The sequence below is a fragment of the Salvia hispanica genome, chromosome 5 (genome assembly GCF_023119035.1).
Source record: "Salvia hispanica cultivar TCC Black 2014 chromosome 5, UniMelb_Shisp_WGS_1.0, whole genome shotgun sequence".
NCBI classification, from domain to species: Eukaryota; Viridiplantae; Streptophyta; class Magnoliopsida; order Lamiales; family Lamiaceae; genus Salvia; species Salvia hispanica.
In genome coordinates, this window is record NC_062969.1 from 14,445,929 (window position 1) to 14,458,957 (window position 13,029).

Here is a 13,029-nt window from a genome sequence, read left to right on the forward strand (position 1 = left end):
AATAATAAAACGATGAAGTGTGTTAGTGATAAAGAGAGGGAAATGAAATAATTTGGGAAAAATAAATAAATTTAATTTTTTAATAAAACAAATAAATGGTAGTGTTTTTTAAGAATAGAAAATTGGTATTTTTTGCTTAATTCACTCAAACTTTTGCTAATTAACGGTTGACTTCTGCATTTTAACAGAGCTTTCCAAAAAGGATCTAACCGAGAGCGATTTTCGTATGTTATGGACCCAAAAACTTGAAAATGAATGTAATGGACAAATTTCGTAATTTGACTATATGTTGTGGACCAAAAAGGAGTTGTACTCTTAGTTTATCTACTTTTTTACCTATCCACTTAACACACTAAACATCAATTTCTTAAACTCTCAAAAAGAATCCTCAACTATAAAAGAATGAAGAGTACTCTCTCTGTCCCACAAAGATTGTCTCATTTTTCCATTTCCGTCCGTCCCACAAAGTTTGTCCCATTTCACTTTTTACCATTTTTGGTAGTGGACCTCATATTCCACTAACTCATTCCTACTCACACTTTATTATAAAACTAATATATAAAAGTAGGACTCACGTTCCACTAACTTTTTCAACTCACTTTTCATTATATTTCTTAAAACCCGTGTCGGGTCAAAGTGGGACTATCTTTGTGGGACGGAGGGAGTAACAATAATTTATTATGAATAAAATTACGAAAACATCCCAAAAATTGACATCATGTATATATATACTACTACTAATAATTATATTAGGTCATGAGGATCACTACTAGTGTTGATTATGTCTACATTAAATTTGAAACATTATTAATTTATGTCGACTCCTTATATATAGAGCTAATTTGGTCCTTGATTTAGTATACCAAATGATCTTATTCTGAGTCTAGGATTGATAGAAGTGAGTGATGATGATCAAAATGAAAGATGTAGTATGTGTAGCAATATTGTTTTTGTTGCTGTCTGATTTTGCAGTAAAAAGCAAGGGTGTGGAAATATGTGGTGAACATCAAGGAACACAAAGGAGGATGATCCATGTCCAAATAAAGAAACGGAGCCGTGGTCCGGGTGGAGCCAGTTCGCCTAAACTATCTCCTATTCCTTCCTCTCCTTCTCCCTCTTATTTACCTTATTCTTTGCATATATGTTCATGCTTTTTATTTCATTTCATCTTTTTCATTTAATTGATTTTGTGTAATAAAGTTTGTTGTACAATATTTATCTTATTCATATATGTCTCCAATGTTGTGAAGCCAAAATGTAAATTGGTTTATATTATTACTATTGGAATTGGTTCCTAGAAAATCATGGTGGAACGGATAAGATCACATGAGTTCAAGTGCTGGATTAATTCTATGTCAATCGGAATTAGATTCAAATATAAATAAATCAGAAAATTTATTAAATTGGAGGATTTCAACCATATGGTTTGACTCGAACAATTTATTAGAATCAAAGTATAGTGGAACGATGGTAATTGAATAAGGGATTCCAATTTTCTACATAAAATGATTATTTTAATACTTTAAGTCTCAGGGATGAATTGTTCAAAAAAAAGTAGACATGATAGTTAAAAAATTAGAGAAATGTGTTAAAATCAATCTACGACACATCACACAAATGTTAACACACCGGTAAACATAGAGCATATACAACAACATACATATATTTCTCAAATTTGGCCTTCACATCTGCTTTAATTTCCTCCAACATCAACTGAACGCCTCAATTTTTTCATTAGTTTCTGCTAAAACAAACCCTAAATCAGAAGCAACAACTGAAGTTGAGGTTGACGAAGAAGAAGCTTCGCCTTGATGAATTGGCTCACACCACTTGAAGAAATTGCATTCGTTCTTCTCACAAGTAAAGTAAAGCTTCCCTTTTGACGGTTTGGTGTGGTTGATGACGATTCGGATTGCCGCTAACTTCTTACAAAAGCATAGCAGAGACCTAAATCGAAGGTCACGCCCACTGCCGTTGTCGCCGGAATTGCTGCTGGAAGTCGACCGATGCATTTCAAATGAATTTTCAGTGTGTTGCAGGTAGGGGAGGAGACGGAGAATTAGGGTTCTTCGTTACTGTGTGGGGGAGAAAGAACGAGAGAAGAATAGAAGAGGGGTAAAGTGTTAAACTAAATAATTGGTATTTTAAAGAAAATAAATATTTAGTATTTTTTTTAAAGAAAATAATCAGCAAATTATTTAGTCACTAATAATCTAATTTTAAGCTTAATTTAGTCAAACTTTAGCTATTTAACGTTTGACTTCCGAACTTTAACTGTGCCGTCCAAAAAGGACCAAACCGAGAGCAATTTTCGTATGTTATAGACCTGAAAATCAGAAAATAAATGTACTGGACCAAATTCGTAATTTGACTATATGTTTTGGACCAAAAGAGAGTTGTACTCTGTTATATTATATTTAGTCTCATCAAAGGGGGATGACTATTGAAAATATCGGCAAAAACCGACTTCTTCCACTTTTGATAAATATAAACGCTTTGTTGTGTTTTTGAGAAGGAGAAAAGTGTTGGGGTTTGGTGCCTCTTGCACAACGGAAGACTTGTACAAAACAAATAAATCAGATACGGATCTATTTGACCGATTATGCGATTAATCAATTCACATGTTAAACAGATAATTGCATAACACAAAATAATTCATGCTTAGAAAATATAAATCCTAAACATGATTTCTACGGTTTGGGGTTACCGATTTGATTCTCCAAAGAATCGTCGATTGCTTGCGCCTTCTCCACGTGATGATCTTCAATACTAGACCACGGATCTTCTCTCTGATTCCCGAACTGTATCTCGATATCAGGGTGGGCTGATCTTATCAAAATACTAGGACCTAAATAAAAGAGACAGAAAAATCAATTTCACGGAGGAGATCTGGAGAGAAAAAATCGTCCCCTTCTCTGTGATGGAGTGGACAAAAATTTTAAGAAAATAATAATGTGTCTTTTCGGTCTCCTTTATTCTCTTATTTATATTAAGTTCCTTTTGGGTCCAGTCAGAGATCTATGGAAGGTGTTGGATATGGGCTCCCCAATTAGCTTTTTACTAATTAAATTGAACCCACAATTTAATACAAACTTATATTGGAATATTACGAGCAGCTACTACAGAAGTAATATTGAATTCTCCCCATTCAAATCCGAAATACAAGTAATGCGGGTTTCCACTTTGTTTATTATTTATTTCTCGCGCTTAAGACATAAATATCCATTAATTAATTAATGTCTGCTATGGACTTAATTAATTAACATCTTATTAATTCCAAGAGTGAACTTAGCAAGAAACATTTATTTATTATTCATAGAGTGATAAAACTCTAACTGGCCAGTTATTCGAATAATAAAACCTTGTTCAAGCTCCTCTTGAGGACATTATCAAACGAGACTCACCTTGTGCGTGATTCAACATAATAGCAATCTTAGCACCGCTAGATATAAATCACCACTACCCAATATATCAGGATTATTGGGTTGCGAAAAATCCGCACCATTTGATTAGTCAAAGTAGTGCATAATCAATACCGTATGCCCAATGCTAACATATGTAGATTAAGAAATAGTATTTTATCAAGACCTAGTCTTTCAGTAGATAGCATAAAGACACGTCTTGTTGTTAGAAACTTTCAGTGTTGTACCACACCAATGTCATCTTATTTCAGTAAGGCTTAGAAATATGCGGACTGACATTGCAACCTTACACAATAGGTAGTCTAAGCCTATCTAGGTTGTGAAATTCTTCTTTTTCTTTTGCAAAACATTGCATAGATCCGACCGTGTTACCTTAAAGTGGACAACGCCCACAACCGGTCTACTAAGCAAAAGACTTAGACTTTGTTTGCTTCTTATACATTTAAATGTTTATAAAACATATTATAAATGCACAAGCAAACACAATGTAATAATATACTGATTCTATTCGTGCGAAACTGCTCGAATAATACTGAATCGGGTTAAAAGTGGATTATAGAGTTTTACGTATACAAGCAAGATTCTATTCGAGCGAAACTTACTCGAAACATGCTTTTCAATATACCAAACCTAACAAAAAGGGAGGGAAAAAAAAGGAGAAAAGAGTGTTACAGAGAAAGAGTATTTGAGAGAAAGATGAGTAGTTAGAATATTGTCTTACGCGAATGAGAGGATTGGGTTGAAGATTAAGGATGGTAAAACGGAAGCAGAATAAGAGATTTTGTGAGATTATATGTCGCGATAAGGTGTGTATAAATCACACTTTTAATTTTACATGTGTAATATGGTTGATTGTTATGTGTTAAGTTAAAGTGAATAATTGGATTATATGGTGTGATACTGATATGATATGTGTTTAATTGTGATGATGGGAATATATGCTTGATGCAATAAATATATTAATAGTATATTAAATTGAAATTATTTAGTGGAATATGATATGGATATGTGATTGGTGCGATAGATATGTTTTGCATATGGTATTGGAATTAACTGAATCATTTGATTAAAGATGATCTGTGATAGTCATGTCTTGGATCTGAAATCATAGTGGACATATTAGGACCTTTGGGTCAATCATAGTGGGACCTTCGGGTCATATCATATTGGGACCTACAGGTCAATTCACAGTGGGACATACAGGTCAATTCACACTGGGACCTACGGGTCAATTCACACTGGGACTTTCGGGTCAAATCATATTGGGACCTACGGGTCAATTCACTGTAACACCCCTTACCCGATTATTTTAATAATTGAATAAATGATGTCACATTTTGGTACAAATCCTGACTCAACAAAAAAAAGTATATATATACATTAAACAACCTTGATAACTCATAACTATTTACAAATATAAATGTCTAACAAAAATTTTGGAAGTAAAAGAAACATTTCACTTTCTAGACATACCACGTCTAACATATTCAAAAGAATTACCAATGGAAAAGCGTTGACTAGAGACCTGACTTGAGCAACTGTGAAGAAAAAGAGCTAATTTGATCACCTAATCTGCAGGGGGAAAAGAAAAGAGTGAGCTTCAACAAGCCCAGTAGTATACCCACATTAGAGCTTAATTTCCGGAGTTAAGTAAACATTAGGCAATCTATATATTTATAAAATTTATTACCATGAATTCTTCTATCTAGAATCAATATCCTTATATCAATATACATATGCTTACTTTTTTTTAAAAAAAGTAAACAACAATACATCTGACATTTATATCTTCCTTTCTTGATTGACCTTTATATCCTCCTTTCTTGATTTTCTGGGACTTACAAAAGGCATAATCATATAATACTTCATTGATATATCCAGGACTATACAGTGATAATATACAGGTAATCACTCACATAGTTTTAACACAAGTACACTTACCAAATCTATACATATTTATTCTTTACCAAAACCAACAACCATTTAAATTCCACATTCATATATTCTCCATTGATCTCAAAATATACCACATAATTAGTAATCACATATACATTCATAAAATATATAAGACAGAGTTCAAAATAAAAATAAGCTAGCTAATTCCAGATAATCACACCAGTCATTCAATTAAACTCAAAGAATACGTTACAATCTTATTCAAATATCAGCGCATATACGGATAACAGATCACTGACATTTTCACATATACGAACAATATAGCCCCTTAAGTGCTTCGTGACAGACTGGGGTACGCGGGCTAGATCAGAAACAGAGAGTCAGATGCAGATGCGGATTTAGTCCTCGAGAGGACTCCGCTCCGACCACCCATTTAGGGTGCAGACAGATAATCATACCACCCATGAGGGTGCAGATCAGAGACAGAGATATCAGAGCCAGAGCCAGATCAGAGACCACCACTTAAGGTGCAGACAGATATTCAGATAATCACGATCCTTGCTTCGGTGATCCAGAAGACGAGTGATCACAGATAAAGCCAATTGTACCCACAGAAAGCACTCAAGCACAGGGCGTATACAGAGTCAAGTATACTCAATTTCATCTCAATACTTATATTAAAAAGTATCTCTAACAAAACACCTCAACAACTATTTGCATACCCTATCATATCAAATATACTGATTAAATTCCAATTCTCACAATACTATCACTATAATAAATATTTCTAAATTTGCATATCTCACTTATCATGAACATCTTTAACCGAAAATATATCGGCATTATCAAGTTTCACACTTAGCTATACATTGTCCCAAACTTCATCATGCAAAGAATAATAATTTCCCTTCATTAAGGTGTAAATCATAGTTATAAGATAAATTCTAAAATCAATCTAAGTAGCATAACAAATTTCACAAGCTAAAAAGAATAATCCTAAGCTTCCCCTACATTCACACATTAAGATAAACTTCCATTTTCATCTCTCTAACTATTTTAGGAAGAAATTAGCTATAAAAAGCTTAGAGTTTCGCCAGATTTGGTCAAAATTCAAATTGGGGGAAAACTTAATTATGAACCCTAGCTTTAAATTCAAGAAGAAGATATACAAGTAAGAGGTGTAAGAGACTTGCTTACATACAGGAGAGATAAGTCTAGCCTAGAGCTGTTAGAAAAACGGCGATGACTCGCCGGAATCTGCCGGGCAGCAGCGATTCAGAGAGGGTGGGAAACCGGCGTGTGTTTGAGCAGCGAAGCAGACTTGAGCCAGAGAGAGAAGAAGAAAGAAGAGTCGCCGGGGCAGCGCCGGAGAGAGATGACAGCGTCGCTGAGTGTGTGTGTATGAAAAATGGAGGTTTCTCCATGGGTGTCAGTAAAGGTGTAGAAATGTGAGGGAGAGGAGGGGGGGTTTGACTCCCGTAAGTTCCAGAAGGGAGAATAGGAATAAAAATCCTATTCATTTTATAAAAAAAATTAATCTTTCCTATTCTTTATTTCATTTTTTTTTTATCCTATTTCAAAAACAAATCCTATACCTACAACTTAACTATTGAAGTCTAAAATTTCATATAAACACACATTTCAGATCTTTTTATTTTACAAACAACCCGACACACTAAACTTCACTCACTGATATTTCTAATTTAATTCTAGACTTCTATAGCATTTAACTAATTTTAAATTTACGAATTTTCAGACCGTTATAACATCGAAAACCTCTAATCGAGGACTTTTCTCAAGAACGTACTAAAACTCTTTAAAACTCAATTTTTTGCTCGCATATCTTTTCTTACACTTATTTAAGACTATATTTCATTATTCCATAATTTATCAAATTGTCAAAATTTATTTTGTTAATTAATTCGAATTATTCGCTGAAAAACCTAATTCTAGCGATTTATAGCAACGAAATTTACTTTTCCGTCTAAGGTGGGTTTCGGGGCATTACATTCACAGTGGGACCTACGGGTCAAATCATAGTGGGACCTTCGGGTCAAATCATATTGGCATATTGGAAATCCCGGCCAGATACCAGGCTTGAACTATCACAGAATAATAAACCGAACAAAGTGGTATGTGCATATGTGTATGGAATTATTTTTAAAATTTGTTGATAATTGTTATACATATTAGTTAAAGAATATGTTTTTTTTGAGCTGTGGAATTAAAGGTAAGGTTTATATACACTGAGTTGTGGCTCATATAAACCACTAATATTTTTCAGGAATAAGATATCAATGATGTGTGGGTTGATGTGAGTTACAGTTATTATAAGGGTCGGCGGCTGACGCATTTTGGCAACCTTCTCCTCCTCATCATTTTGCATGTAGATAAATGTGTAGTATATAGAGTGGTGAGAGAGTCCCACTACAGTTTAGAATACTTTGAAATATGCATCTGATAAAATATGTGGATGTTATGTGGTAGTTGACATGTGGATTATTTATTTTAAATTTTTAATTTATTTATAGTAAATGTATACATTATAAGGGTTGAGGTGTGACACTGAAAAAAAAAAAAAAAACTTACGTGGCAAAGTTTTGTTTTCGCAAAATTATTGAACACATCAGTGGTGGATCATGTGTCCAGGAGGTGCGATCCCCCTCCACGACCAACCGGTACCATGAACCCATTCGTAAATTTTCCATGAACCACACGACACCATAAAAAAGGGGAATATAAGGATTGTGATCTTACCTTCTAGGATTCAAGCGGCGCTGCGGTGGAGTGGGTGTCAGTTCAGGCGTTAAGCGGCAGAAGATAGACTGGCCGACTGAGAGTGTGAGTGAGAGTGGAGAGGCTCTGTACATGTATGGATTGTTATTGGTCTTGATTTATTTAGGATGGTTCAAGTTACTAGGATTTGGTTTGGTTATCATTATGGTATTAACATGAACTTTTGAGTGTTGGATTTATTTAGTATGATTTGGGCTTGTAACTAGTCGACCCAAGATAGGATCATGCGATTTCCATCTCATTCAGGACGACGTAGTAAGAGCATCCCCATTCGTGTTCTTAGTTGAAGTGGGTCCGGATCCAATTTTACTCTTTGTCCTTAGCTAAAAGCACAACACCCACATTCGTGCTCTTAACAAAGGACAAGCTCAAGGGTCCCACCATTCTATTATTCAATTTAAATACTTCAATTACTAAAAACATTCCTACATTATAAAAATACATTAAAAAATAAAAATTACATAATTAAAATCTTAAAAAATAAAAATTACATAATTAAAATCCTAAAAAATAAAAATACATAATTAAAATCCTAGAAAATAAAAAAATACATAATTAAAATCCTAGAAAATAAAAAAATACATAATAAAAATCCTACAAATTAAAAATTACATGATTAAAGACTAAAAAATACCCCCGTGGAAGACTAGTCATCTATCCCCAATGTTCTCTTGAGATCCCGGATCATTCCCACATGTGTTGCAAGTTGCTCGGGAGTCATGTTAGACGTATCGGACGTATTGAGTTGACCCAAGAGGGCCCACAACGAGTTTCGGGGGCGGAGGTGGCACAAAGTGAGCGGGAGCGGGGGCGGATGGAGTCGGGGTGCGACGGCGGTTAGCCGTCGCCTTCTTCCTTCCCTGCGGCCGGCGGGAACTGCTCGGGCCAGCGTCGGAGCTACCCAAGTTAGTTCCGGCAAGTTGGGTAGCCACATCATCGAGGCGTCGTCGGATAGGGCTACCGACCTCGACCGTTTGCTGGAGGAGCTGGAGGAGGACCCCGCTACTACGCCACCCCTATACTTCGGATGTTGGCGCCCCTCCTGCCAACAATTGTGGTACTTGAACGGTTTCAACTCCAAGCTTTGGTAGGTCGCCAAGGCGGCACTGATGATGTCGAGCTCGTTCTTGCCACTCCCTCGCCGCGCGCTCTTCCTGTTGGTAATACCCCTGGAACTTACCGATTGCCTCGTTGCATCCGAAGATGCAATTGCGCACCATACTATCATTGCGATAGATGGTTCCCTCCGGCCGGGTTTCATTGTAAAGACGAGTGATGCGCCACCAATACGTTTCCCCGGTTTGGTTCGTGCCAACATCCGGGTCTTCGGAGACTGCCAAGTAGGCTTTGAACATCTCGCATCATCTCATCCGGAGTGTATGGGGTGTGGGTACCCCGAGTAGGAGGAGTAGGTGTAGGGATAGAAGTAGGAGTACGAGCAGAGCTGCCGCTCCCTCCTGAACCGGATTCGGGTGCCCACCCGAACTCGGGGGCATCTTGGTCGTCCACCGAGTAAGGCCGGTAGCCACCCGGAACTTGAGAACCTTGGGTTTGAGGAGGGGCTGAAAATTGCGTTTCTGGATTAGAGAATGGCTCGGAGCCGAACCATTTGTGGTTCCAACCGCGGGAGCATGAGGGGTGATCGCCGAATCCGGACATTGTGTAGTGTGGTGGGAATTTAGATGAGAGAATATGAGAAAAAAGATGAGAGAATGTAGATGATAGAATAGATGAGAATGTGATTTTTTTGTGTTGAAGTGGGGGTATTTATAGATGAAAATGTAAATTTTGGTTGAAAAAATGAAAAATAAATTGAAAGTGGGTAGAAAACGGATATAATTTTTTGGGAAGTGGGAATTTTTTTTTTTTTATTTAAAAACTTTTTTTTTAATTAATTTCGAATTTAAAAAAAATAAATAAATATGCCAACGGCAGAAGCTGCCACGTATGCTGCTCAGCGGCACTGACGTGCTCTTAGCTAAAAGCAGCGTGCCACTGGCACGGACGGACGCCTTCCATCGGCGGACGAACGGCGGTGGACGCCTCCGCGCTGCGGATGCTCTAAGCAAACGGAATGGCGACCATGGAATATGCGGTTTCAAAAATATTTTTATAGTTCATGATACAACTGATAGTTGAGATTTAAAATGATATTGAATGTTTATAGGTCGTGTTTCTGCTCTTTAAAATGTTTGTTTTTTGTATTCATTAGCTATGATTTACTTATTATTTATTGCAAATCTTTGTTTTATGATTAATTTTATTTGTTGTTTGTATTTACAAATGTTGTTAACCTTGAACCATGATCCTTTGATTGTCATACTATTTTTTATAAAATTTGTCAATTTATATTTATACTTCAAAAATTTATTGGTCCGTGGCATGCACGGGTGCTGACACTACACTAGTTATCTGTAAATTTCATTTGGCACACACTGACAATCCGATTATTTTAGCTGCTAGAAAGTTACAACTAATATAAAATCAATAGTTTAATATTTATGCTAGTTGATTATATAAATGATAAAAGTGGAAAATGTTTATATTTTAACATGATAATTATCCTATTTGTTCCAGTACACGTCTGATTAATTATGTTCAAATACACCGATTTTCAATATCTCGAAATGAAGGCCGAAAGAATAACAGGATAAATATAGTCAAAGAACAATACTGTAATTTGTACATTGTGTTACATTCTAGCATACCAACTGTCAGATAAATGAACAATATTGCAATCTTGATTTTCAAAAATGGGTCCCAAAACCAGAACCAGTTTTGGCTCTGCTGCGAGGCAGAGGGGGGAATGCCATTGACACGAATCTTGTTCTAAATTTCCACAGGCTCCAAAAGACAGCCACGGACATCATTTTCAGACTCTAAGTGACCCTTTAGCTGGTTGAGCATCGCGTAGATTAGATCAGCACCCTCATGTTTCTTGTCGTCAACCATGAACTCAGAAACGCAACCATCAACTTCAATGGAGCTAACCGCATTAGTCTTCCTGAGGCCACAGTCCTTGATTAGCTTCCTCATCCTCTTCATTTGTTCCCACTGCCGAGCTTCACCAAATATGTTCGATATCAGCACATACAACCCTCCAGCATACGACTCCACCTCTAGTATTTGCTTTAGGACGAGCTTTGCAATCCAAACATTCTGGTGGATTCTGCAAGCGCCAAGCAACGTGCCCCAGATAACTATGTCCGGCTTCACTGACATTTCTCCAACCAGCTCAACTGCCTCCTTCAACAACCCTTGCCGCCCAAATATGTCAATCATACAAGCATAATGCTCAATATCATATTGTATTTTATACACTCGACTCATTTTGTTAAAGTAGTATCTCCCAATCTCAACCAGACCGCAGTGACAGCAGGAAGAAAGCAATCCGGAGAAGGTAACTGCATCAGGTTGCATCCCACTTGCCTCCATCTCTTGGAAAATCTCAATAGCTCGGTATCCAGATCCATGTGAAGCAAGAGCATTGATGATTGTATTCCATGAAACTATATTCTTCTCCGGAATGTTGAGAAAAATTTCCAACGCTTCTTCCACAGAACCACATTTGGCATACATGTCCATGAGGGCATTGCACAAAGTAGCACTAGGTCGCTTGCCATTATCACGCAGATAGTCGTGCAATTTCTTTCCTTGCACTAAATCACCAAGCTGACTACACGATGAAAGAACAGTAACCATAGTGGTCTCATCAGGTGTCACACAAGAATCACACATTCTGTAAAACAACTCTAAAGACTCCTTATAGTGACCGTTTTGATGATAACACGAGATCATCGAGTTCCAGGAAACCACATTTTTAACAGGAATGCGGTTAAAAACTCTCTCAGCCGGTTCAATCAAGCCGTGCTTAGCATATGCACTGACCATGGAAGTCCAAGAAACAACATTCTTGTCAGCCATCCGTATGAAAATCGCCTCAGCCATCTGCAAATCCCCACACTTAGCATACATATCAAGAAGCGCATTTTTCGTATGGGTATCAAACGGAGCCCCATTAATCTCAATGTACCAATGAACAAACTTTCCCAGCTCCACATCATGAATCCTGGAACAAACAGATAGCAAACTGACAAATGTGTGGCCATCAGGTTGGATCCCATCTTCCCTCATTCCACCAAAAAGGAAGAAAGCTTCTTCCCACAGACCAATCTTTGCATAACCATTGATCAAAGAGTTCCACGACACAAGATTCGCGAACTCCATCGAATCAAAGACTTTCCCGGCACAGTCAATCATCCCACAACTAGCATAGAAGTTTATAAACCCGTTTTGAATCATTACATAGGACTCAAAAAACCCTAATTTGACAGCTTGTAAATGAACCGAAATCCCTTCCACACACGCCTTCTGAAAAGCACAAGCTTTCAGGACAAAAGGGAATGTGAACTCATTCGGCGTTATACCGAAACGCGACATTTTCACGTAAAGAGAAATCGCCTTATCTGAGTTTATCCGACTGGAAAAGGCCCTTATTAAGGTGTTGAAAATGTGCCTATTCGGTTGAGGAATTCTGTCGAACAGGTAGTGCGCGTATTGCAGGTCGGCAGAGGCTGACAAAGCAGCGAAGGATATTAGCTTGCTAACCAAGACGGCGTCTCCAGCGAGGCCACGGGTGATGATTTGGGCCTGGAGAGCTTTCAGGTGGCTCATCGACGAGCATTTTTCGATCAAACAATCGAAATTTTGTGTGGAGTTTGGGGCGGCGGAAGTATGTAGAGATGTTGGGAAAGTGTATTTGAAGTGTGTAACAACAGCCAGTTGTCTGGAAAACTTAAGCATTGGTACTACTCTTCAATGTTCCACATAATTTTGGCGATTAAACCAAAATTTGTCTCACTATATCCACTTTTATTATCGCATATGAAGCGAATCTGCAAGCCAATGTATCCAA

The 13,029-nt window shown here is 37.2% G+C and overlaps 1 protein-coding gene across 1 annotated transcript; it reads right to left on the reverse strand.

Annotated features, from left to right (window-relative positions):
- Window positions 1–10,742: 10,742 nt before the first annotated feature.
- On the reverse strand, window positions 10,743–12,933 carry LOC125187600 (pentatricopeptide repeat-containing protein At2g22410, mitochondrial-like). The gene has a single exon (XM_048084225.1). The coding sequence runs from the start codon at window positions 12,915–12,917 to the stop codon at window positions 10,944–10,946; it is 1,974 nt and encodes a 657-aa protein (XP_047940182.1). The 5' UTR covers window positions 12,918–12,933; the 3' UTR covers window positions 10,743–10,943.
- Window positions 12,934–13,029: the final 96 nt, after the last annotated feature.